The sequence below is a fragment of the Falco naumanni genome, chromosome 14 (assembly GCF_017639655.2).
Source record: "Falco naumanni isolate bFalNau1 chromosome 14, bFalNau1.pat, whole genome shotgun sequence".
Classification (NCBI taxonomy): domain Eukaryota; kingdom Metazoa; phylum Chordata; class Aves; order Falconiformes; family Falconidae; genus Falco; species Falco naumanni.
This window is the reverse complement of record NC_054067.1, coordinates 16,193,590-16,219,969: the sequence shown is the minus strand read 5'-3', so window position 1 is coordinate 16,219,969 and position 26,380 is coordinate 16,193,590. Positions and strand designations below refer to the sequence as shown.

Below are 26,380 nucleotides of genomic sequence, written 5' to 3'. Positions count from 1 at the left end.
TCACTAATACGAAAACAGTATTTAGCAACAGGCGCTAAAACCCCAGATGGTTGTTTTGTCTGGCTGTGTGGCAGTTCAGAGAACTCTCTTCTTATTCTCCCTTCTCCAAGAAGGCAGGAACCTTCTTATAGTCATCACCTGTATTCCCCTGGAAGGTTTCTGTTGCAGCTGCTGTTCACTGTTGCATGATGTTGCTGCGGGACTGCTGAGACAGCAGTGCAGTGCTTGCTCGTCTATATTGCGCTTTTGAGATTCCTTCGTCGTAACAGCAGCAGCAGAACTGGAGCCTGAGCTGTCAGGCTCTTCCTGCCAGACAAACTAGTTGGGGATTTTGTGGTTGGATTCCAGGAAATAAGTTCAAGCCTGAGTGGCTGTTCTTTTCTAAAGGAGATGAGTTCAACTGCAAAGCAGGATTAATTGAAATAGGAGTGTCTACACTAGCTTCTTTGGATGTGCCTGGGCCCTTATCTCAGCATGCATCACGGCCTAGATGCCAACTAGACAAAGTCTATCTGTTGTCAAGAACATGAGCAGCAGGTAGAGCACCGTGCTGGTAGTGTGGCCTTGTTTTCAGGGAGGAGAGTGCTTGATCCAGTCCTTGCTGCACTATCCCCATGCGAACCAGCAAGGTAACATGCAAATCCTACTGGGACCTGCCACGGCATCTGTTCTGGTCAGCTGTAAAGCGAGTAGATGTGGCACATAATACCATGGGTAAACAGATCAGATTGTTCCTTAAAGGGATTTGACTTACTCTTGTCTCTTTTGGAGGGCTAATTTGAGCTTTCTTCTTTGGATAGTTTGAAAGGTAAATGCCCTCTCCAAACCATCTTTTTCTCCTTTCTCTTAGTTGTTTACTCATGTGCTGGTTTTGGCTGAGGTTCCATCATGCGTGACGGTGACTTGGGAAGACAAAAGGCCATAACTCAGAATGTCCCCCACTTCTTCCTCCTTCCCCCATCTTTGTATGCTGAGCATGTGTCACATGGTGTGGGACATCCCTTGGGTCAGGTGGGGTCAGCTGTCCTGGCTGTGTCCCCTCCCAACCCCTTGTGCCCCCCTGCTCACTGGTGGGGTGGGGTGAGGAGCAGAGCAGCCCTTGGCTCTGTGTAAGCGCTGCTCAGCAGTTACAAAAACATCCCTGTATTATCAGTACTGTTTCCAGCAAAATCCAAAACACAGCCCCATACAAGCTACTGTGAAGAAAACTCTACTTCCGCCAAAACCAGCACACTCATCCGTCATACGCAGTTTTTATAATGTGGTAATCTCCAGTGAGTACTTTGTGGCAAACAGCAGCTTGATTTTTATTGATTCATAAGGAAAAAGATATTAAAATGGCTGTTTTATTAAAAATTCTACTTTCAGTTCTCTTGCTGCAGGTCCTACACTACGCTATAAAGTCGCTTTTTTAAGCGGACAGCCCATAGAGGTAACTGATACTCCGGTAGAGGTAAGGTGGTCCAAACGCAGGGATCTCAAACGATTTGTGTTCTTTTGTGCCAGGTGGTTCTAGTCACATGTTGAGGGCACATAACCGACGTAAAGTGAACAAAACAAAGTGAAGATTAGACACGAGCTGTATTTTCCTTTTATTAATAAAAACAGTAGAGGAAGTTAATATGCAATGAATAAAGGATGATAATGCTTTGATAAGGATTAGCTGGAAAAAGGTTAAGTTTTCAATATACCACTCCAATTTTATTGTAAAACCATAAGTATGTTTCTGAATCACTTAAACCATTCTTGATGTAGCTGAAGAGGACAGAATACAGACATTTTAATAAGAACCTTGTAAATTTTAGGGAGTTGTCATTACAAAGTTGTGTAGGCTTTGGGGAAAGGAGTTAAATGTGCTGGTGCCTGTGGAAAAAGAACTACATTTACAAGCAGATTAACCTTGATTCTAATTGCAAGTAAGCAGTGCCTCTGCTGGCTTTTCACTGCACGTCAATAATTGACATGGGTGACATAAAACCTATCAACTCAAGGTCAGTTGTTTGAAATCAATAGAAATCAGCAGGAGATTAGAAATGGGTTTAAGTGCGTTCTTCCACATGGGTTTTTGAATTCTTTTGGTGAAAATTGTGCCATTTCCAAGCACAGAGATCTCAGAATCAACTTCATGTTTTTGCCCCACTGCAGTTTTCTTAGTGTGGTACTGTTTGCTTCTGGCAACAATAACTAAAGATGTTTTTAATAGTACAGTGTAATTGGATATCAGCACTATTCACAGCTTGATTATAAGCAACCGTGGCATAATAAACAGTGAATATTCTAAAATTCTGCAATTCACAGCATGATTTGTTTCTGCATACTTGTTGTTATGAATTCCAAGCACATAAGCAGTAATGTGTATTAGTAAACACTAAATGTTATTTTGGGGAAATTGTTTATTATTTGTAAATTGACATGTTTCACCTTTCAGATCTAGATTTAACACAACATAATTGCTAAAACATGTTAAAATGCTTCAGTGACTTCAGTTGCTGGATCTCATTTTAGTACCTAAAGCTCAGCATCTGGAAGATGTTTACTTGTCTATGACTTTGAGGGTCTGATCCTTAGCATATCTCATGCATTTGCAAATGATTGCATTGGAGGAATTAAGAAGCTACTGCTCCTCAGCCAGATTTGGATGATTTTCCTCCTAATAATGCAAACTGATATATGCTCATTGCTGGTCCATTGCACTGCAAAATAAACCAAGCACACCACTTTTAATTGTGTCTTAGAGGGAGTGGTAACTCCTGGTGAAGAGGCAGACCCTTTCCAAATATCTCTTCTCCTCTACTTGTAATTATGTGACTCCACGATGACCACATCACACTAATAGATGGTATTTGACTTTGAAATCTGACTCTGCTTCTAAATTGCCTAATTCTCATTACTTACATGATATGTGAGCGTGGGCTTAAATTGCTGTGCTGAGGAAGGATGAGTTAAAGAAGGTCTCAGTCAAGTTCAGCAACAGAAGATTCAAATCCAGCCCTTGATTAACACAACTGAAGTACAACTGTAGTCATGTTTTGGACCACAGTGTCTGCAGTACTGTACATTTTCAAAACCAAATTTCAAGTGTTTTCTTCACTTGCCAAAACTGCATTAGGAGTAGCTGATTTGGTTCATTCCAATTAGAATATCTTCATTATTTTTTCACTAAATCCAAATATCAAACAATGATTTTTTCTGAAATGCAAAGGTAAAGCTTAAGCATTTCAAAAAGTAATTATTTCCAAATAGTTAGCAGATGTAATTCTTCTAAGTGCTTTTTATACTTGTTACATTCACGGTCCATCACGAGTCAGCTTATTTAAAGAAGAACGAATGTATGGTACATATTCTACCTCACGAATGTTGTTGAGCTGTTAATATTCTAAAATGCCTTACAATGAAGGGTATCAACTAAACCAAGCACCAGGCTCCTGTGGCTGGCGTAATGTACTCCAGTATCCTGTTACAGTCATTCTTTGTAATTCTAGGAGGCAGAAAATAAAATTTGACACTCAAAAATAATAAGTTTAAGCAAATCATGTAGGAGAAATGTACATTTATGTCAAAGAAATGGTTAGATGTTGCCAGAACAATACAGCTACATTATGAATCTTTAATGATCTCTGAAAGTCATAATGGTCTGTCACTAATGCCCATTAATGATCTCTCTATACCGCGAGTATGGGCTTGATGTTTCTGGCCCGTACCTTAGAGAATACTTTAAATATGCCTTAAACTTTCTCTGATCTACTCCCTGTGTGTCTGCTCCAAATGTAGACTGCAATTGTCTGGGTAGGAGCAGCTTGTAAAGCAGCATGGCTTTGGGGTTAAGAAAGTCTTATTCAGGTAAGATGTATTTAAGCAATATTTTTACAGTAAAAATTGAGAAGGTATTTCCTGGAAACTAATCCTCTGTAGAGATGATAAACTCTATAAAGAAATTAAAGCTTAATATTTATTACTACTAAGAATATCGGGGTTTGATTTTGTGAATTTTCTTTGGTAATTCTAAATATACACTATTTGAAGGAAAAGGAAGGTATTACTGTTAATTCCTACTGACTAGAACTGTAAATATACTGAATATGCTGCTGAACTGGCAGATTTGTCCTGTTTGAGTATGTATTTCAAATGTTGCACAGGTTGATTTTATGGCCTTTTAAACATCTATGCCATATATTTAGTTAATCTTGTACCCAAGGTTTTTGTCGGGCATAAAGCTTGTTTTAAAGAAAAAAAAAAAAAAAAAAAAAGAATAATTCCAGTTCAGTTCTAATTTCCTTTCATGAGAGTACTGTGCCTAACATTAACTGAGGGCGGTGTTGTTGTGGTGTTAATAACTGGAAAACATTTTTAATACAAACACATCAGTATTTATTCTTTTGTAAATGTTTCAGCTAAAGGCTTATGATGGTGTAATTTATTTTTCTTTAATAATGAAAAAAATGTGTTCTCTGTATTTGGTACACGAAACGATCAGATTACTGTTAAGAACCAACGCCCTATGGCTAGAAAAGAAAAACAAATCCAAGGGCTCTTGGAATATGCCCCAATATCAAAAATAATCTGATAGGCAGTGTGTATAGAGAGTTAGATATTAACTGTCTGGGTCATAGATCATTCTTTATTAGAAATAACTCAACATGATTAGTATACGACTTTTATGACGTTGCACACGGCATCCATGGCGGTTTTTCTCCTCAAAATTAATATATTAAATCTAAGTACAGTGAAGTAAGCAGTCTGCAACGGTTTTGGTGTGTTAAAACGCATTTACAAAATACAATCACTTAATATGTAATTCAGATTATTAACTTCTAACTGCTGTGGTCTTTTGCAAAAGCAGTACGCTTTTATAGCATGAGAGCGGTGCAGATGAAGCTGGTCTGAAACAGCCACAAGGTTTTGCTGTAGGCTGGCTCTTGGGGAGCGCGCTGCCTAGCCACCGTGTGCCGGAGGGACGCTGGGGCCGGCAACGGACCCTGGTGCTGGCTGTAACCGCGGCAGGGCCGGGCAGCGCCGCGGGGAGCCGGGGGCGGCGCGGCGGGATCAGCACCGCGGACAGCGGCCGCGCCCGGCTTGGGGCGGGGGCAGCGGCACCACCGCGGGGCGCCCCCTGCCCGCCCGCGCCCCGGGCCCGCCTGGGCTGTCACTGCACCCCGCCTGGGCTGTCACTGCACCCCACAGCCCGCCTGGGCTGTCACTGCACCCCACAGCCCTCCTGGGCTGTCACTGCACCCGTGCTGGGCTGTCGCTGCACCCCAGAGCCCGCCTGGGCTGTCACTGCACCCCACCTGGGCTGTCACTGCACCCCACAGCCCGCCTGGGCTGTCATTGCACCCCGAGGCACCGCGGGCGTTTGTTGTAAGGAACATCCCCAGTGAGCGACACAGAACTGGGGAAGAGAGCGAGTGACCTTGCTGGGGCGGTTACAAGAACCAGCTCTAGGTGTCCCTCTTGTTTCTGCTTTTAGCAGCCAGTGTGTGCTTTGGGGTTTAGACTGAAAGCACTGGAAACCTGTCCCGTTTGTTGGTTTGTAACTGTTTACAAATTGATGCTCTACAGCTTCCTGTACAAGAAACTCTATATTTTGCTGAAAGCCTCCTGGAAAGACTTTACAGCAGGACTATTTAAGTAGGCTAAAATTTATGACATTAATGGTCTAAAAATACAGCCAGTGAGTGAGATGCTGCATATATTAGAAAGCTGGAAAAAACAGAAAGCTATGAGGGAGATGGAAGTTTCTCCCAGCATTAACTGCTCTACTCTGATTCCCTGGTGTTTGTGCATCTCAGCATTGTTGGAGCATCTTGGGTTTACTCATACTTGCAAGTCAGGAAGAAGAAAGGCAGGAAAAAATGCATGTATTTAAGTGTCCATATTATGCATATAGGACCCGTATTTGGAGAGGTTTGAGATGCCCAATCCCAGTTACAGTCCAGAGGAAAAGCAGATACCAGCAACTTCTGGGAGTTGTATCTCTTCTATTTCTTGCTGCAGTCATATGAGGGGAGCTGCCTGGGAGTCCCTGCAGGCCTTGCAGAATGCTGCAGAAATTAATGAATTCTGTGTGGCTACATGTTTTACCTGTGCAGCTGTACACATAGGTACCTTTTCACGATTAGAGTCTTTAACCTCTCATAACTGCCCCATATAGGAGACAAGAAAAGGCAAGGAGGTCCTTCTTAAGTACAGTTATCTGAAATGGACTGAGTGGAACTGGTCGAATGATAACATTGAAAGATCAGCCAACTTCTTACAATGCAGCTGGCTTAGTTCTGTGCCTTAGAATTTAATTCTGCTCTTTGTCCTTTATTTCCCAGCAGAAGCTCCCAGGCCTTGGAGTGTTGTGTTATAGATGAAGCTAAACTAAGACTAAGCGTATTTGTGTGTAAACAAGATTAATTTGACCTCAACTGAAGGATAAGGACATCGAGATACTGATGGATTTTGTGGCTACTGCTCATTAGAATCATGTTGTAATTTTTAATGAAACAGGGAAAGAAGATCCTGGCAGGAAGAGGTGGAAAATGAGAATGATAAACAAAGGGAAGAGGGTTGAAGGGAGAGGACAGAAATCCTGATGATATATCATCATCTGCTAAATATGGTGTCACTCTGCTGTGAATTTAGCTCAGCATGATTTAGCAGTATGACTGGGGAGCTGCGAAGGCTATACGTATAGACCAGGAATTTAATTAAAATCGTGGTATTATATTTGTGTCTACTTCTGCACCTTAATCTACTAGTTCTGGGGTGGCTTTAGGTAGAAATGCAACTACAAGTTGGACAGTTATCCAGTCTCTGTACAAGCGAATGTGTCCCTATTGTAGTTCAGCTGGACTTAAGCGAGGAGTAATAGCGCACAGCTGGGGCAGCTTCATGTCTGTTTCTCTGATTTCTGAGCATTGTTTCTCTGCATAGCAACAAAACCTTTCTGTGCTTTCTGATGAGGTCTGAGTCCCCAGAAATGTGCCCAGCCGCCTAATGCGAATATTGGGAGCAGCAGCAGCTGTTCTGCCATTAGCCTCCTTCTCTGAATTTCCTCTAATTTGTTTATGTAGAATTTACATACAAAATTTTTCTAGTCTCCAAACCTATTTAAATCAAATACAGTAAATACTGGCTTGTGGATCTCATTCCTGTTTTGCTAGCCAATGTTCTTTGTGAGTATTGCCTGCAAAAAGAGTGCATCTAATTTATGCTAATGAATACCCCTCTGTTTATTTATGATACGTTGTGTTTTTCACCTCAAAACCCCTGTGTGATTTATAGATGTCACCTTTGCTCCGCTCTTGCCCACAGCAGCTCCTGCTCAGCCTGGAGTTGCCACGAGGCTAATTGCTGGGAGGTGTGGGGGGGTGGGGGGGGGAAGTGCGACTCTGTGACTACTTGGGCTGGGTTTATATTCGCATGTTTTACTGAGCACTGCCAGAAGCAAGCGGCTGAGCTACATGGACCTTCATTAAGTGATTACTTAGTTTTGGTGGTGGTAAATATTATTTAGTATGAAGATGCGTTAGATAGATTACAGTCTGAATCACCCCACAACAGTAGTTCAGTAGCACAGAGGTAGTGTATTCCTTTATGCAGCTGTGAAAATAATTGTGGTTTTTTGGATGGCAGTGAATTGTCACCTGGAGGTGCCTTGTCTCTCTTTTTGGTTGTACAGCCCAGATATTCGGTCAGATGAACTCATATAAACCTCTACATCACTGAACTTAGGTCAGATATGTCTTCTTACATCACTGTTAATACCATGGTTATTACATGGTGAACTGAGACACAATGCAGAAGTTCAGATCATGGTTTTCTTCCTAATCTTCTAGAATATACCTTCCTTCTGGTTAATGAAACTGAGACCAACATTTTTGCTCAGGTAAACTGGTTCCAGTTCCATGACAGTGAGTGGAGCAAGGCCTTACTTGCACATTTGTAGAAGCATGGACCCAGTGCAGGGTCTAACTGCAGCTCCTGGAGAGCTCTGTCTCCATCCAAGATATGGCACTTTTTGCCCAAAGTCCCTTTCATTAGTGACCAACTCTGTTCACATTCTGATTTGTCTGTGTGAACTTGGTGCCATGAGCTTGGCGGTCAGGTAGAAGTCACACCGTTGCCAGGCTCTTCTGATCCCAGCCCAGGTAATTTGGTCTCATTGTTAGAAAGCAGATATATCTTACGTCATTAGCACAGCAACGGGAAGCAGCAAGCTTAGTATCCAACACAGGATTGCAGTGAATTGGGCTCTGTAGGTGTGTGAATGTCAAGCAGTGGGGCAGAAGTTAGCTTCTGAGCAAGGCGAGGACCATGGCTATGAGAAACTGGTAAAAATGCTTGGATGCAGGTGGGAGGGGTTGAACTCTCAGAGGCTCCAACTCACTGGAGAGCCAGTGAGTCTGGTTTTGTCAAGCTCTTGGCAAAGGATGAACCATCAGATCTATGAAAAGGTGGAAAAAGATCCATTTGAGTAATATGACAATCTCTAGGCAACTTGCTGTGGGTCTGTGAAGGACTATTTACAGTGTTTTGTCATGTGTAAAGTGGCCTTATGTTAAGTTTGACAATGGCATATAGCCCACACTTCTCCTGTGTCCCATGCTGAGATGTAAATATTTCAGGGATGATATGCTGTCATTTACATTGATGTTTCCAAGAGTCGTCATGCTGAGAGGTGAATGAACAGATACTTCTGTGCATACTGATGTGGGAGGATTTTTTGCTATGGCGTTGCAGTGGGCAGAAGGAAGTCGGTCGGTCACCGCTGCAAGTTCCTGGCTCAGGTTGGGCTCCCTGAGACACCGGAATAACGTGTTCCCAATTTGGGAGCCCACAGAGCTGTGGGAGCTGATCTCTTCTGTTTGTTCCGTGACCTTTCCCAGCTGATTGGCACTGATCTTTTATGCACCGGATAGACGATCTTTTGTGGTTGACATTTTGGGATGACTGAATATGGATTAACCTCGGCAAAAATATTTCCATTTTTCTACCTTCAAACAACGCCCTCCTTTTCCAAAAATGCCTGCACCACCAGGTCAGATCAAATCCAGTTTTGACTGAGACAGTTCTGTAAAGGAATTGGAAATCACAGCTGGAAAGGGGCAGTACTGGGAATTCTCTCGGTATTTTCTCTGAGAATCTGGGAGGAAACTGGTGTTCTTGATGTAAGATGTCGTGGCCATCCTCAGCATTTGGCAGGGCATGTCAGTCATGAAGAAGACGCCAAAATTCTTGTCAAAGTCAGTGAACCTTGTCCTAGCGAACTTGTACAGGTCTGGTAAGAGAACAGGATTAGGATATGAGAACCTTTTGTAAGGCATCAGGAGCATAATTATTTTTTAAATATCTTAGTAGTCTTAGTGAGATGACTCATACGTTAAAGACAGGGATGTGTTTCTCTGCTTTGCTGGATGAGGGCCAGTTTCGGCACATCCAGTCCTGTACACCAGTTGTACTGGTCTTCTGGTGTTGGGATACATGGTTCTGTACTCTGTGAAGACAAAAATCAACCAGCTGCCTAATCCCCTCAACAAGAAGTGAGATCTTAGACAAAGCGAGTCCAGGTGACACGTCTACACTGGTGTCACAGGAATTTATTTTGCCTTTCTTTCTTACTGAGCAGGGCTGCACAGTGCACTGCTGCAAAGAACCATGGCACCGACACACCCAGGAACATCCATGTCACTATTTACAAGTGCCCTGAGGCTCTCGACACAAAACTACGTCTGTTTACAGCAGTACAGCTTGTGTAAAGGTCTGCAGCTGGTTATTGAAGCTGATCTTTACTAATAAGGTTAATTTTAAGGTAGCCCAGTCGGTCTGTTGACTGAAATATCCTCAAATTTCAGCTTTCGGTCTGGAGCTGCCTGAAGGCTCAGCTCTTGCACTAGTACCTTTTTCCAAATTGCAGTGAGAAATATACCTCTAGCTGACTATTCCTTTGGCTGCTATCTAGGGTAAAACTAGGCTTTCAGGGGCAGTGAAGTGGGCAGTGAACTGTGCCCATCCCCGCAGCACAGAGCACCCAGACACTCGCCATTCTGCAGCGCTTGTGTCCAGCCGCGGAGCTGGCTGCAGAGGAAAGGCTGAGTCATTTCCACGGGATGTTTCACGGAGGAGCTAAGTGATGCGGGGCTTGGGTCTGAACAGCTCGGTTTCCTGGTGAATAGTAATTCTGTTTACTTAGAAGAGGAAAAAAAATCACTGGGGGCCTCAGAGCTGCTGTGTCATACCTGACTGGATGAAGTCTTGTTTATCTCAACCTGAAAAGAGAGAGAAGCGATTCTGGTGGCACTTTTCAGAAAACAATTCTCTGCTTTTGAGGAGTATAGGCAGTGCAAATAGTCTGTAGATTTGAGTCCTGAAGCTTTTTTTTTCTGTCTGTTCTGTAACAGCAGTAGCATGTTACCCCAGCAAGAACAAAAGAGCCTTGGGAGGGACTCCCATGGCAGCTGAAATTCTTCTGTCACACCAAAGCCGCTTTAGGCCTGTAAATGTGGAGGGGTGGTTTGGGGGTTTACGCTGGGCTGAGTGATTCTGGAGCTGCCTTGTGATTTTTCTTCTGGTCTTGATTTTTATGCAGCATTTGTTTTGCCCAGCAAAAAGGACCTCCTATAAATCTTTTGGTTTATGGAGGAAGAGGAAGTAACTGAACTTGCTGTTCAGTCTGAGGATGGGATATTTTGACCCGAGGTGCTGGCGGTAAGTTTCTGCTTTATGGCAGCGTGTCATGAGAATCATTAATACTTCTACAGGGCACGGAGGAGCTTGGGTCCCTCGGCGAGTGGCACGTTGGGCTCATGTGCCAGTCACCAGTGCACTTGAACAGGCAGCCAGAAAGTGCCGTCTCTCCTCCACCCGTTCCCTTCGCTGACAGCAGTGCCGCACCGAGACGCCGCTCTGTGCCGGATCACATCTGTTGGCGTTCGTGCGCCGAAATAGCATAGGTGATCAGCGGGGGGGGGAGGAGTTCCTCTGCTCGCAGCCTGCCGCTGGCACCGGGCGCGCTGCAAAGCCATGGCAGCTTGTCAAAAGTTGCAGCTTGTTTCCTGACGGTAAGGTCTGCAGCTGGCCTGGGATTTTTCATCTGGTCTGAATTTTTGTGCAGTGTCTGTTTTGCTCAGCAGCTACCTGTTTATATAGGACCTCCTATAAAACTTTTATGCTTGGGATAGAATCAAACTATTGAAACAGTGGTGGTATGGGACCTGCCGCAGTGCAGATGGTTCAAGGAGGATGGAGCAAAACCCAGAAGCTTTGCACTTTCCTCTGAGTTGGTGAAATAGCCACCGCCACTTGCAGTTTGGGCCGCTTGCAAGTTTTGGGCTTGCAGTTGATGCCTTTTCTTGCAGGAGCCAGGCAGCGAGGGCAGATACTTAGTGTTGGTTGAAAACCATGTCCTGCATTAGCCAAAGAGCCAGTCCTGGTTTGGGAGGCATGATACCAAACTGCAGGCTCTACTTTTGCCTAATCCAGACAACTTCTGGAGGTTCAAGTACATTTTAATGATCAGAATCATGGAAATAATCATAAAAAATCAGCATAAACTCAAGAGATGACTGAAAGGAAAACTATAAATCAGAAGTGGGTGACATCTTTGTCTGCTTCAAAAGAGTAGAACTGCTGCTGGGTCACCTTCCAGCTCCAGGTAGATCACGGTGCTGTCTCTGACAGTAATTGTACATATCTGCCCTATGCTGATGCTTAATTCTTGATTTAAATGGCTCTGGCAATCTACTCTTCAAGCTTTAAATGTGCTCTGTTGCAATAATCACACACAAAGAAAGAGGGCATGTGTTCAAGGAGTTTCTGCTTGTCTTCTACATTCAAAAAGTCACTTGGAATGTTATTTTATTTTATTTTACCTTTCTAGCCTGGTAGGGAGTGAACAGCTCTTGCTGCTCAAAGAAAATAAAGCTGTTCCTTGAGATTTTTATATCTGTAACACTGAAGTAGTCCAAAGACTGGTCCTGTACCAAAGATGTTTTCCCAAGAAGATCTTCATTTTCATATGCCATTTATAGTAAACGAAGACATGTTTGTGGGAGTACCGATAGATGGAGAGGTTGATCATGCAAAAAAACCTGGAGGACTGCTTTTTGAAACTTAAATCTGATTATGCATATATGCTATTTTTATTCCTCTCTTTAGTTATCTGTCAAGGAACATTTGTGCAAATGAATTTTCATTATGGATTTTAAGCATGCAGGCTGGAATGCTGGCAGAAAGATATCCTAAATACCAGTTTTATATACTGCTTTTCCTCAGGATTTTCAAGGTTAGCCAAATTCTGAGTTCTGGGTAGTCATTGTGAAAATGAAATGTCATCTGGCCTACAGGACAGATCACAATGAGGGAGCTTCACTTTGATCTGAAGATCAAATGCTGCTTTCCAAACTGGGAATATTTATAAAGTAATGGGTGAGTCTCAGGAAAAACAAGTCTTGCTCATGACTGTATTGGAAGTGAAAAGTTGGCAAAAATCATAGTACGTTACCGGTGAGTTGAGTAGGAAGAGTTATTACTAATAATATCCAACTGGCTGTCTCTTGGGTTGGATTTCACATGTCTTATGTGGACTGGCAGATGAGGGTAGTGGTGGAACTTGTGAATTACAGTTATTTTTACCCTACTGTTTAACCCAAAAAAGAAATTAGGAGTGTTTATTTTACATTTATATGTGGATGCCATGAAGTGCCTTGTAAACAAAGGTGAGTGTGTGTACATGCCTACATGTGTAGGTGTACATGTATACATATACTTCTTGCAGAAAAGAGGTGTTATGGGTGAGTATGTGGGGCTGCCGAGTTCAATATAGCGCGTCGGCTGGCAAGGTCTCAGGCTGTGATGGCACACACTGTCCTTTCAGTCAGACATCATCATCGTAAAATTTGTGCATGATGGGCATTGCTGTTATTAAGGCCTGGCCATGCAACATGTATTGGGACAGGAGTTCCCAGTTGGAGGAAACAGATCTGGACCCTGTTGCGAGCTCTTTCTAGTCCAGGGAGGGACTGTAATGTTTGCAGAGGTACAGCGAGCTGCTTTTCAACTGGGCTTTTTGAAGTGAAGGTACTGGGCAGCGTGGTTACCGCTGCACTTCCCTGGGAGCACAGTGTGCAGCCCGAGGGAGGGAAGGGAGGGTCGTGTGGAGGAGAGGAAGAAGGGGCAGGTATCCTGAGAAGCCTGGCTGAGTCTGAAAGCACATCAGCAATCTGGTGCTGTCACACCAACCCACCTGCATGGGTTCTGTCTCGATAGACCCAGAGGAGCCCTGGGGCTGGCCCAGGGCACACAGGACGCAAGTCCCAGGCTTGGATGACCGAAGCCTGTTGCCATCACAGTCCCCACTAAGCTCAGCTCCTGCAAGGAACCAGCCCACAGCCTCCCCCCTCCAGCACAGGGGACTACCCACCCTGCCTCAGTGCCAGCAAGTGACTGCGAATCCCCTCTGCCTCGGGGATAAATTCTTTCAATAGCTGTTTGCCTTCAGGGCTGCAAATCTCTGTTTTGTTTCTAGCCTGAATTGGCTTTATTTTAGGCTCCAGCTGTTGAAAGCATTTGGAAGAGCAGGGGGTGGGTTGCAAAGGGATCCCCAGGATCTCCTGCTTCCTATGTCCTGGGGCATGGATGTGTGCAGGGCATCAACCACAGCGCAGTGCCAGGCTCTGACACCAGCCTGTGCTCCTCAGCATCATGGTACTGCTGCTTCTCCTTGCCCTGGTGCCACCGCACCCTGGCCCCCACTTAGCCAGGGGTGAATAAACCCAGCTGGCATGAGAGCCTGGCCTTTGGGGACACAGAGGCACTGGGGAGGGGGAGTCAAAGAGAAGAGGGAGAACATGACAATGACAAGGAAATCGTGGTCTCTGAGGATTTTCTGGGCTCAGCTAGAAAACGGGAGCCGAGAGCAGGTGGGGGGGAAGGAAAAGCAAGAGAGGCAAAAAGCCTCCAATAAATCAGTGAGGCAGAAAGGGGGCCATTCTGTGCGGGTGGGGACAGGCAGGGGGGAGCTGTGGCTGGAGCCCCCCACCTGCATCCCCGAACCACCTTCCCGCTGCCAGCCAGCCAGGTGTCCTCACTCCGCTGCCAAAACCCTGGTGCCAGCTATTTGCTCATCGCAGTCACGTTTGTTTGGGTGTCTGCACCTCCCCGGGAGGCGGCTCTGTCAAAAGCAGGTACCCACCGCCCGTGGGGCCGGCAAGGGTGGGCAGCGGGGCTGCACCGGCTCCCGCTGCCCACCTTGAGCCCCTGCCTGCCCCTGCCTGCACCCCGGGGGCCCCTCCGCAACTCCACGCACAAAGAGCCACCGGGCAGGTCTCCCGCTCGCTGCCTTGCCTGGGAGAGGAGGAGGAGGAGGAGGAGGAGGGTGATAAGGGGCTTGCTGCGTCGCCTCATTTCTGTACCAGCGCACAGCTCGTGGGGTGTGTGCGAGTGCGTGCATCCGCTGCCTGAGCGCTGCTGCTGCTGCAGTCTCGGCGCTGAGCTGCTGGCGACCAGGCTCAGGGGAGCTCCGGCTGTTTACTGTCTGCTGAGAAGTGTTGCAACGCTAAAGCAAACGTGTCCGTGGAGAGGAGGCTGTGCTGTCAGCCGCACCTGTGAGGAGCCGAGGGGAAGAGGCTTCCCAAAGCATTCAGCAGCAGGCAGCCAAGGCTCCAGGCATCAGCACCTCCTCCCAGTGTCTCCATCACCACTTGCTTCGGATCTCTTCTTAAGGGAGAAGAGGAAAAAAGGATCCAGAAAACCCTTGCAACTGGACAGCCCCTGCTGGAGCCTTAACAGGTGTTTGCTGGGATTTGAATGGGGGGGGGACGGGTGGGGAGAAAAGTTAACCGGAGAAACTGGAGCTAGGAGAGATGCAATGATCTTGCGCCAACTGGCTGTGCCATGTCTGCATGTGAATAGTGCATCTGGAGAAGCTTGGAAGGATTTCTTGCAAGTGAGCTGCTTGATCTGTGTAGAAACACTCGCCTCTGCCTGCAAACTTTCCCCTGCCAGAAGTTGGGAGGAATAAAAAACCATCAGAAAATCAAAAGGGGAAGATCTCAGCAGACAAAAACACTTGAGCTAAACTGTTGCATCCCCACCCAGGGCTCTGGTGCGAGCATCCCGCCGGTGTCTCCTGGGCTCCCAAGCTGACTGGCGGCGGGTGGTGTTGGCCAAGGTGCCCGGCAGTGTCCCCGGCATTGGGGACCGGCCGAGCAGCATGCTGGCTGCGGCGCCCGCAGCCGGCAAGCAAACCCCGTGTGCCTGACCCGCCGGTGGTGCCGGGGCGGTGGCGGCCATGGCTGCAGCCATCGCCAGCTCCCTGATCCGCCAGAAGAGACAAGCCAGGGAGCGGGAGAAGTCCAATGCCTGTAAGTGTGTCAACAGCCCCAGCAAGAGCAAGGGAAGCTGCGACAAGAACAAGTTGAATGTGTTTTCCAGGGTCAAGCTCTTTGGCTCCAAGAAAAGGCGAAGGCGGCGACCAGGTTGGCAAGGGTTGTATCTCGGGGCTGGGGGTTGGTTTGTTTAATTTAACACAAACTGGGATGCGCATCAGGCATGGGGAAAGGGGAACTGGTGTCTCAGGGCTGGTAAAATGAACGTGTGGATACAGCCAGTCCTGGCTTGTATGGTCTGATGGGCATGGGTACCCCGTGCCAGTCCTCTCCCCTTTCATGTTCATCTGGTTTATTTGGATAAAACACACCATTGTGATCTGCCTCAGTTGTACACCTGTGTGCCAGTAATTCAGTGGCCTCTCTCTGTGTTACACATACACAAACACATGGGGTTTATTTGAGGGGGAGATGTTAGCAGGGGAAGTTCCCGCACATGCACCTCCTTCAGTTGTATGTTAACTTTTTGGTCTAGAGATCTGTTTCTGTCTTCCTGCTTTGCAGAATGCCTGTGCTGTGCTTTATTTGCTGACTGCAGATGAGGCTTTTTGCTTTCACCGGCACCTTCCAGAGTTTTGCTTCAGCACCCTGTTCCTTTCTAGGAACCTCGTACATGCAGCTGCCCTGCAGATGCGATGCTGTGTCAGAGGCGCGAAAGATCAGGCATGAAGACTCAGTCCCTGATCTAAGTGGGGTTTTTTGTACATAGGAGGAGCAAAACTCTGGTAATGTTGCTGTCGCTTTGCTGTGCTGAAACATTGATGCCGTTAGCTACTTAACCTGTCTGCTTTTCTCAGCAGCCACAGAAGAGGTGCCTCACTCACAGTTTGCAAACAGCTTTGGGATATATTCTGGCTAAAAGGCCAAAGTGAGGGTTGGATTAATTTCTTACCAGAGAAGTTGGTAGATAAGAATCGTGCATCCGTCAGTACCCTTATTAGAGGTCGCTAATAGGAACTAATACAGTTACGCAAACTATTGTAAGCTTTTGCCTTCAGCTCCTACTAAAATGAAGTACAGTAGCAGAGCTCCCTGATGTCTTTGATTACAAACACAAGGAGTCTTAACCAGGCATTGGCTCTTGGAAATGGCACATTATATCTTCACAGTATGTTTATCTCTGAATTAAGTAAGGCGTTGTGGAGCGAGCTGTGGAGATGCATCACCTCCTGACAAGCATAATTGTGCAAAATGACTACAATGCAGATGTCATTGGGATTCAGTGGAAGTAGACCTTTTTAGCATTTACTCCTGGTGCATTACCTAGATACCTTAAATTATACAGGCTTGACAGCAGATCCTGTTGCTGTACACTTTTTGGTCTAGAATGATCAGAAACTGTGAGATGTCTTGCTATCTAACTGTGAATCTGAGGACAGTTATGAGGAAAAGAAATCTACCCAAACTATGCGTTGTTTTGATCTTTCTTCTTCTAGCTGATGAGGTAATTACCTCAACCCTTCTGGTAATATTTATTCTGCAGTTCCACACATTGCTGGATTTCAGGGTTCCCCCCTCCATTTTCCATATGTTCATTGAGTAGTTTATCATTTCGGCTGCTCTGTAGTCTTTGGAGCAGCAAGGAATGGGGGTTTGTTTATTAGAGCTGCAGCAGTTCCTGTGCTAAACGTTTGCTGCTATATATTTAGGCTCTCAACCGTCTCTGTGGCTCTTATTACTGCTATCGTAGTAGTCCTGGTTTTCCTCTCCATTTAAGAACTCACACCTTTTTTAAAAGGCAGAATATACTCTTTGCCAGCTCATTTCTAATCTTAAACGAGATAGGGCTGAGCTCCTGAGGCCAAGCAGCACACTGTTGGAATTTGTATTCACTGGAAGTAGCTTTTTACTTTGCTACCTACATTGCAATCGAAAGTGGCATTTAATCATTTTGGCAATTGATTTTATAGACATAAATTCGATCTCAGTCTGAGTGGAAAGTGTTACAAAGCTGGTTGCCCTGCTTTTGTTTTGGGTCTTTTTCATACCTCAGCCTTGAGAAGAAACCTGGAGATTTGGTTTTAGCATCCTGCTCACTTGGAACAGCATATCAGGATTTCCCACATTAATCTCACTATTGTTTTTTTACAGAGCCTCAGCTTAAAGGTATAGTAACAAAGCTATACAGCAGGCAAGGATACCACTTGCAGTTGCAAGCAGATGGAACAATTGATGGAACAAAAGAGGAGGACAGTAGTTATAGTAAGTGACATGAGAATAAATGGTGTGTTTGTGAACTGTGGTGTCTCATTCTTCCCGTATAGGTCCATTCAAAATTGTTGTCCTGGGATGACTGAGTGAGTGGAAGTAGCATTTAACACTCTGCTCACAGCACAAAGTCTTTCAGACTTCCTGGGTCTGAGAGAAATGCAAATAAAAATCACTTATAGAAATAATGAACTAGAGGAGCTAATGATGACACATATGACAAACAAAGCAAATGTTATCTCCATGGTAATTTAGAGAAGTTCATTGCTGTCCTTTGGATTTTATTAGATATTTTTTTTCCAACAGGGAAAATTTGTTCGCCTACTCAGAGTTCCTGAAATAGAATAATGCTATCTCCACTCTTAAACAGGGGCTCATTCAAACAGAGCCATGTTAGTTCACACAATGAGAGTTCATCATCATTTAAAGTTCACATTTCCCTATTATTATTTTTTTTTTAGCCCTTCTAAACTTAATTATACCTTCAGCTTTCAACCAGATTTCCTGAGCTATTCTGTGAAAAAGCTTTGAATGTTTTTGGGTTTGTTTGTTGTTGTATTTTTTAAAATTTTGAGAATTAATAGAAAACAGGAAAAGATTACTAGAGCATAGATTTGGTGTGTGTAATTAAAACATTTAAGTATTTCACATCGTTGCACTGTTTAGCTTAAGCCAAGTTTCTCTTTTGAAAAAAAGTTAGGAGGCGCAGGGACTTCGAGAAGGCATTTCAGGCCACTTAGACAACAAATCATAAAATCAACAGGCAGACCTTCCTTTTTAATTATTAAAAAGCACTGATTTAAGTGCCATGTAATGCATGAAAAGCATTTGCAGGTGAAATGTTTCATTTTAGAGGGCACTGGAATATGGCAGAGTAAGCGCTAGATGCAATAGGAAGTATCTTGTCCCGTCACTTGCTCCCAGCCCTTTCCCACAGCCTCTTTAATCCTTTTGGCATCCCTATGTTAACTTCTGAGTGGCAGGAGGACCTCGTTTCGCTGTGGGAGGAGGTCTGCAGCCACGGAAGGTGCTGGCCTTAGGGCAGAGCGCAAGCGGGATCCGTAGGGACACCTGAGCTTTGGCTCCAGGTCCGTCCTCACCCATGGAGAAGGTGGCGTGGAGGCTGGATCAGTGCAACGCTGAGCGGCTGCTGCCATCTTACAGAGTTCTCAGTGCAGCCATGACATTTACGCTAAGAATGATCCTTATGGACCTTAAAAGTTGCTTTTTTTCCAAGTGAATGATCTAATATTTGTGATTTTAAAAGTCAGTACAGATCTTTCAGGATTTCAGGGTTTAACCTAATTATCTTTAAAAAGAAAAAGAAATAGGCAAACCTTACTCTGTTATAAACCAGAGCAAATATCTGAAATTGCATCTTTTTTTTGGTTTCATTCAAATATTTTCCTTGGAATCCCTCTAACAGGGATTCTGAGATTTGAAGCAAGGTAAAATTTATGGAAGTACAAATGCATCTGTTTTTAAGATATCTTTGTTTTCACTGTGTCCTTAAATTTACCATAACCTGATAACTTCCAAAGCAAATCATAAAAACTCCTTGTTGCTGGATATTACCCTTCCAAAATGCTGAATACTTAAATATAATGGAAGTATCCCAGAAATGGTTGCAGCTGGGCTGCAGTACCTAAGTGTTCAGAACAGAGGAGTGTTTTATCATAAAAAAACCACATGCTTTTGTATATATTCCTCTTTCATGTAAGGTAAGTGTATGGACCTGAATATCCTGCAGTCCAGAATTTGTTTTAATTGTAACATTTTTAATGGAGCTAGTAAGAGAGATTGATTTTATGCTATGGATCAGAGTCCACATAAGGGGCTTCCTCCAAAGCCTTGCTCACAGGAATATTAAGTGGATCAGGCCCTCTGAAATCCTTTCTTCAATATCTGCAGAGACATCTCTTGTTCAGCCCATATTTGAGCACTGTGGGTAAGCCATACGACTTGTAGCCCTTTCCAAACGCAGGAGGACTCCTCCTGTAAGACCATTTGCTTTGCAGTGCAGTGCGATAATTAAAACTCCCCTTAACAATAAGGGGAACATCCTCAAATTCAGCTGTGGCCAGCAGAGCAGTTGCACAGCGCTACGACTCTGCAACTGCATTTTTTAGAGCAAACCATAGCCGTAGTCCACCTGGTCTCCAGACAGAGCATTGGTCAGCCTCGTTTAAATTTCAGAATTATTCTTCCCTGTTTATGGTGGGGATGCGGAGAGCTTGTGGCCCCCAGTAGCCAGCTGGTGTTCCGTGCTCCTGACAGCTGCCTGGGGCCAGGAGCCTACATTCTCCATCGTTTGCCACCTAGAGCTGGGTGGGAAGTTTGCCTGAAGATCCCCCTTGGCTCATGTCTTGGGAGCCATTGTTTCAAGCTCTGCAGACCCACTGCTGCATGCGGGGCTCACAAAAGCGAGGTCACATCCACAGTTGCAGGGAGTTTAAAAGATAGATGAGATTTTGGAGCACAGTTTGGGCAGAAAGCAAAGCATGGATCTGAGGAGCCATAGCACTCATCAGACCTTGGTTTTAGCCAGGAGTCCATGTGATTTGAAGTGCCTTGTGGAAAAAATTTCCTGGCTGAGAAACAGATTTTGCCTCATTAAATATGTTGAATAGGGCAAGGTTTTAAATCAAGGCAGAATTTATTCCACAATTTTGGCAACACAAAGAGATTTCAAGACTGATAAAATAAGAAAGTATAGGAAACAAATCCTGCAGAAAGCGTACAAAGGTCCAGGCGGCCAAGCCAGGGATGACGGAGACCTCACAGTAATGGATAGACTCATAAATCCAGCTGCGGCCCACTGCCTCTTATTTTGCAGCTCTGATTCTCTGCCAGCTTGCATTGCACAAGGGCCATAGCAAAGATCATCTGTCCCTTAGGCATCACCAAGCTTTTTGTTATGATGGATATTGTATCCTTATTTTAAACAGTGCAAATGTAGTATGGAAAGGCTAGGATGCAAATAACTTTGCATTATTTTATGCTATTTGCATTATTTTATGCTAACACAAATAGAGCATACATAGTAACAGGCAATTTATTTTCCTGTGGCTCTTTTGCCACCTTTGCTGTCATATCCGCCCACATGAGGGTCAACCCCTAGAAATGCGAGAGCATCCCAAACCCATTGTCCGCAGCACGGGGTGCTTGCACAGGAGGGGGCTCATGGCTCCGCTGTTGGCCCAGTCAGCGTTTGCTGGTCACAGACAGGCCGCTCCCTGTTACAGAAGCCAGGCTTGGGCTTGCTGCTGTGCGAGGATGGTGGGAGCAATGGCTGCTGCTAAAGGGGACAATCCCCTTTTTCTGGTGCAATGCCAATGTCCCCTTGCCTTGGAGATGGCAGCTGGGGCAGCCTGGCTGTGTCCTGCTGTGCGGGCATAGGACAGCTTGGCTGTGCACCCCTCCAGCAGCTGGTCCCTCTGCCCCTCAGCAGAGGCAGTGGGCAGCAGAGCCAGTGTCCCTCCCCCACAGCCCCTTTGCAACATCCGATAGTTTGTGCCACAGCAGCTGCTAATGCCACCGATGGCTAAACCACCTTCTGCGTGTGCCCGGCTCTCGTCTGGCCTCAAACTCAAAACAGAGGGTGTACGTTTGTGGCAGGGAGACACGTCCAGCTGCTGCGGGAAGCAGCGGAGCACCCATCGCAGTGGGTACCCCAGCCCTCCCCTGGCAGAAGTCACTCAGCCTCGTGTCTCTGCACACTTTGCCAAGCACAGTGCAGCCAGGAATCGCTCCCTGGAACCTGTCTCTGGCTTGTGGCTGGGAGCTGTATCTTCACGGCTGTCCCAGGCTTTGCCCTGCCCTGAGCTGATCTGCTGACAGGTTCGAAGCACTATTTACAGCAAAGCCCCTACTCGTACCCTCGTGCTGGAGATAGCCAAACGTTTGCCCTACTCATAACTACGCCATTAAGAAAGAACCTTTCGCAAGAGATCTCCAGGTTCTGCCTGGATACTGAGCTTTAAATTGTGCTCTCCTGCCTACACAGAGATCAGATGCTGCTTTTTGGGGTTGAACTGCAAAAGGGGGCTCACCCAGGGAATATTTACTGAATCAGACAGGGAATATTTTCTCCCCCAAATAAATTCAAGTATTTGGTAGAATGAATGAGAAATCCATTGTCATTAGCATTTCCCATACTGAAAAATATACGTTTTGATTACCAAAACCTGCACAGAACTAGATGATTTTGTTTTAGTGAAAAGAAAGCCATTTCTGTTGATTTTGTGCTTGGGGTGAGTGCGAGGAGGGGCTGCGTGTGTGCGTGTTTGTGTCTGCATGTACACTCGTGTATATGAGAGGGAAAGAAAAACACAGGTATGATTTTATGATCTACATTTATTTATTAATTCTGCGTATTTCCACCTGCTCTGCTATATTCGACCACTGTAGGAAGCTCAGCCCTGAAAGGTGCCCCAGCCTCAGAGCAGAGCACCCGCAGTTAGTAGTGTGACAGCCCAGCCGTGAGTGTGTCCCTTGGCTGCTGCCCCCACCCCCCCCCCCCCCCAAGCCCACTGCATCCCCTCTTCACTGAGCCAAGGCGCTGGGATGCTCAGGTTAACCCAGGACAGCACGTGGAGCTAGAGGTTCAGCTGTCTGCTAGAACAGAGGCTGTTTTCACCAAAATTTAGTCCTTTGTCCCCAGTGCGCAGTGTTAGGTTCTGGCCATGCCTTTATCAGGGACGGACATGCATACGTTTGCTCTTTCCTTTTTGGATACACTCTTGACAACCCCAGAACTTAGGATCTGTATTAAATGTTGGCAAAGCTGCAGGTTTTCTTTTAATTAAATATGACCATTTGGGGGTTGTCAGGCTGAAAAAGGACTTTATAATGGGTCATAATTCTTAGCTTATACTTTCTGAAAAATAAGAGTATTTCAAATTCATAATTCAGTTTGAAATTGGCTTCAGATATACCAAACTTCAGCCTAAAGCAGACCAGAGTTTTCCAGCCAAGTAATTATTTCATCTTATTTCTGCATTTATACAACAGGCTGGAAGGAGATGCTTTGGGTTATGATAACAATTCTTGAAAATTTTCTTAACTCCCTTTTATTTTTAACCCTACATATTGAACACAGAGTACTGTCCTCAACTCATTATTACTTGTGTTCAGTTTTAACGTATCCATGAATCTAAACTGCGGCAGAGCTTTGCTTTTTTTCTTTCTTAATTTGCCACTTTACAAACCGGAATCTTCAGTTATTGAAGAGACGTTTCTCTGCTTATAAATACTGCCACTGTTAGCATGTGTACAAGCATAAACGCTAGGAGAACATTGGAAGCAGCTCAGTTTTGAAAGCACAGATTTAAGGCTTGATCTAAAGAATATGTTACCATTTCATTTCCTTTTTGCAGTTATTTAACTCTGTTTTTTCAAACCCATTCTCCTCTCTAAAAGAGAAAAAAACCCAATGAGTTTTGAGTGGAAACATTTTGAGATGTTAATGAAGGTTTTTAACTTTTCAGAATTTCATCTTGCTCCTTCCTTTTGATCAAAATTATGTACTGAATTTGCAAAAAAAAAAAAAGTTCTGATAATTTCGAAAGACTTTCTGTTTGTTTCTAGATTACTTTTTTTTTTTTTTCTGCACTTATTGTCAGAAAAAAACAAAACCAAATTAAGTATGTCCAACTCTATTCAGCAGACCCTGGATTCTGCTCGTGAGGCAGGTAAGTCCTTTTAGCCCTCAGTACCTCCAATTCACTGTCGTCAGAATGGGGGAGATGTGTTGATACCCTCTGTAGATAATTTCTGAGCTGTTGGTGGAAATTTCTATAGAAGAACACGATAGTAGCAGTATTATTCTATGGCACCTGCAGAAATTCATATATGCATGAATGGGCATTTTTGTTTCATTCTGATAATTGTGGTTTAATTCTCTGTCTAACCTGTGTACTCTAAAGGATTAATTTTGCTCTCCATCTCCTTTCTCTCCTAGCTTTGTTTAACCTCATACCTGTGGGTTTACGAGTGGTGGCGATTCAGGGGGTTCAAACAAAATTGTATCTGGCAATGAACAGTGAAGGATACCTATATACATCAGTAAGTAAACATTTTTAGTCTTTATGTCACTGAAATTATGGTAAGAACTTAGTAAATTAATAATTTACTGTTTCAAGGAATGTGTTTGTAAGCTATAGACATAAGATTCGACAGCAAATTCAGTATAGTGATGACAGTCTGGTTTTAGCTTATTACTCTATTTCCATTATGAATACATATGGATGTATGGAATCAAACTACGGTGCCTTTGATGCAAACTAATTATCTCAAAGTGTGAAATATTTTTAAAAAAACAACCACAATCAAAACCCCAAGCAGAAAGGATGCTCTCTCGGTCAGTGTGCACTGGTTGGGCTAATCAGTGAGGGGTACAAAGGGAAAAGGACACCTTTGTGAATCACATATGTGCCTGAACACATTCGGTATCTTCCCACATAATCTCTATTACTGTTATTGAAAGGGATTAGAAAAATTAAGGTTTTTTTGTTTGGCCAGGATTTTCAAATAGAATTGGAACTAGGTGCCAAAATCTTATGGCTTCAAGTTGTTGATGAAGAATGTCAGTTATTAATTTTCAGTGGTGTTTCTCAAGAGAGCAAAGACTGTTTTATGGAAAAAAAAAAAAAAAAGGACATTTTTAAAAACAGACCATTTTCCAGTTAAAAACATTTAGTGAACTATGTTCAGGAGTTTTAATTATAAAGTCTCTAATAGATTTTTCCCAAGGAGGAAAACAGAGGAAAATTTAATTTATTATCCACTACAAATTATTCTCTTCTCTGAATGATTCCCCTGAGGTGCCTTTAATAGTGATAACAATCAAGTAAACTTACTCAAATCTCTCATTTGTTTTGCAGTCCTGACAGCAGGGAGGAGGGGCAGCTTTGCATATTTTTCCTCTTGTATGTGCCAGAGCAAAAGCAAATTAGAAGTGGTTATGCTGCAGCACAAAGTAAAATCTCAGCGAACGGCATCAAACTCTGCTTTTCTTTTTACTCTGACTATTTGCTTAGTGCGGTTAATCCACAGATCTGTTTGCAGGACTGTAGCCACACAGCCATATTGTGCAAAGTCCCTTAATCCCGTGTAGTCACCGTCCTGTGACTGCGCAGCGTCATTTACATTTGCACTGCAAATGTACCTTTGACTGCACCGTGCGTTTTCCTTTACATTCGCATCCTCAGCTGCTCTCCTGTCTGGCTGCCCACTCGCTGGCCTCTGCGGGCTCCAAAGAATGAGGAGTGGTACCTCGTGTCGTGTCTCTGGGTGGGATTTGTACCTAAAGCACCATGCACAGCGAACCGGCTTGGTTCGAGTAGGTCTCGTCTTTTCGTTGTATGCGTCCTGGAAGAATCAGATGTATTTTGGAAAGATGCAGAAAACAGGGTGGGGACAGATTCTGCCACTGTTAACCTACAACAGAGCAGTAACTTCTCATTGCGAGACATAACTCTGGGGTCAAAGGGACCACTTTGGGTGAAGTATCACTTCTAACATCCCTTGACATGAGGAGGAGGGGAAGAATATAAACCTTGTTTAGATTAAGTCCAGCTCCTAGTTTAATGGGTATCTAGGCATCTTAGGCAGAGCTCAGAGATTCACTCTGGTTGTAGTTTTTGCTATTTGCATTGACTAGGGATAGTTCTTCATGTGGTCTTCCTTGAATCCTTTAGTATCTGTGAACTTAATTGTTGTTGCCATTGCAAAATTGTAGAATCATAGAATCATTTAGGTTGGAGAAGACCCTTGAGATCATCAAATCCAACCATCATCCCTCTATTCTCCCCTAAGTAACAAGGGCCATTTTTGTTTCTTTATCAAGTAGCTATATTTTCTTACATTTATTCTTTTATTCATCTTGCACCTTATGGTCTTGGCAAGGCCTTAAACAGACTTGTCATGTTGTTGCGCTCCAAATTCATATTCTTAACTACTACTCACAAAGACGGATGTGAATTTTCCGTTGATCTACTTTCATAAAGAGAATTTCCACCCAAGTTCTCAGTAATCTCAGGTTTATCACTTGGTGTCTTCTGGTTTAGCTGTTTTGTGCTTTACAATACTTGCCAGAACTGCTTGGCAGGCAAAACCCAGCTCACGTCTCTGTCAGCGCGCCCAGGGAATGGAGGGGGCAGGTGAGGAGGATCTGCCCTTACTTCACCTGCTGTGCAAAAACTGTCAGAATTGTAGCTCCAGCACCATTTTTTTGAGTGTTTCTAGCACTTCTTTTGCTGATCATGGTCCCTTCAGCAAGGGCTACAGTCTGACAGGGAAATCAGCTCTGTATTTTGGGCTGGATTCTTGGTTGATGGAAATGAGTCCCAAGAGAGCTCAGCTGATTTATATGAGCTGAACACTCACCTGTTCAAGGGATGCCAACAGGGAATCCAGGGAACAGATCAGCTCAAGTAACTGACATCCATCTACACATTCTGAGGGCTTCCAAGCCCTTACAGGGATGTGCTCCTGAGGAGGATTTTGTCAGGAGCAGATGGATGGCAACATGGGATTGACCAGGAGCAAAAGCCCCACAAAATACTGTCAAATTCCTGATGGGAGAATAAAGGGAAAAATAGAAATGTATTTAAATCATGGATAACTATAACAGATAGCTGCACAATTTCCAGAGAGAAATGAAATTAACATTGATGATGCAATGCAGTAGGGAGAGAGAATTGGGGTCTATGTCATGATCACTTTCTTTTGGTTTTATTGTAACTCTAGTGCTTCAGTCATGCTCGTGTCTGTGCAGAACAGTTTCCTTCAGATTGCAT

The 26,380-nt window shown here is 44.4% G+C and overlaps 1 protein-coding gene across 4 annotated transcripts in view; it reads left to right on the top strand.

Annotated features, from left to right (window-relative positions):
• Nucleotides 1–26,380, top strand: part of FGF13 (fibroblast growth factor 13) — a 258,055-nt gene that overhangs the window by 182,597 nt on the left and 49,078 nt on the right. For 2 of the 4 annotated variants that reach the window (XM_040614722.1, XM_040614724.1), the window contains 2 exons: nucleotides 17,463–17,573; nucleotides 23,542–23,645. In XM_040614722.1, the coding sequence (XP_040470656.1) occupies nucleotides 17,463–17,573; nucleotides 23,542–23,645 (215 nt within the window). Of the gene's footprint in view, nucleotides 1–3,730; nucleotides 3,841–14,394; nucleotides 15,462–17,462; nucleotides 17,574–23,541; nucleotides 23,646–26,380 lie in introns of those variants that run through there. The other 2 variants (XM_040614725.1, XM_040614723.1) reach the window with 2 other exon arrangements.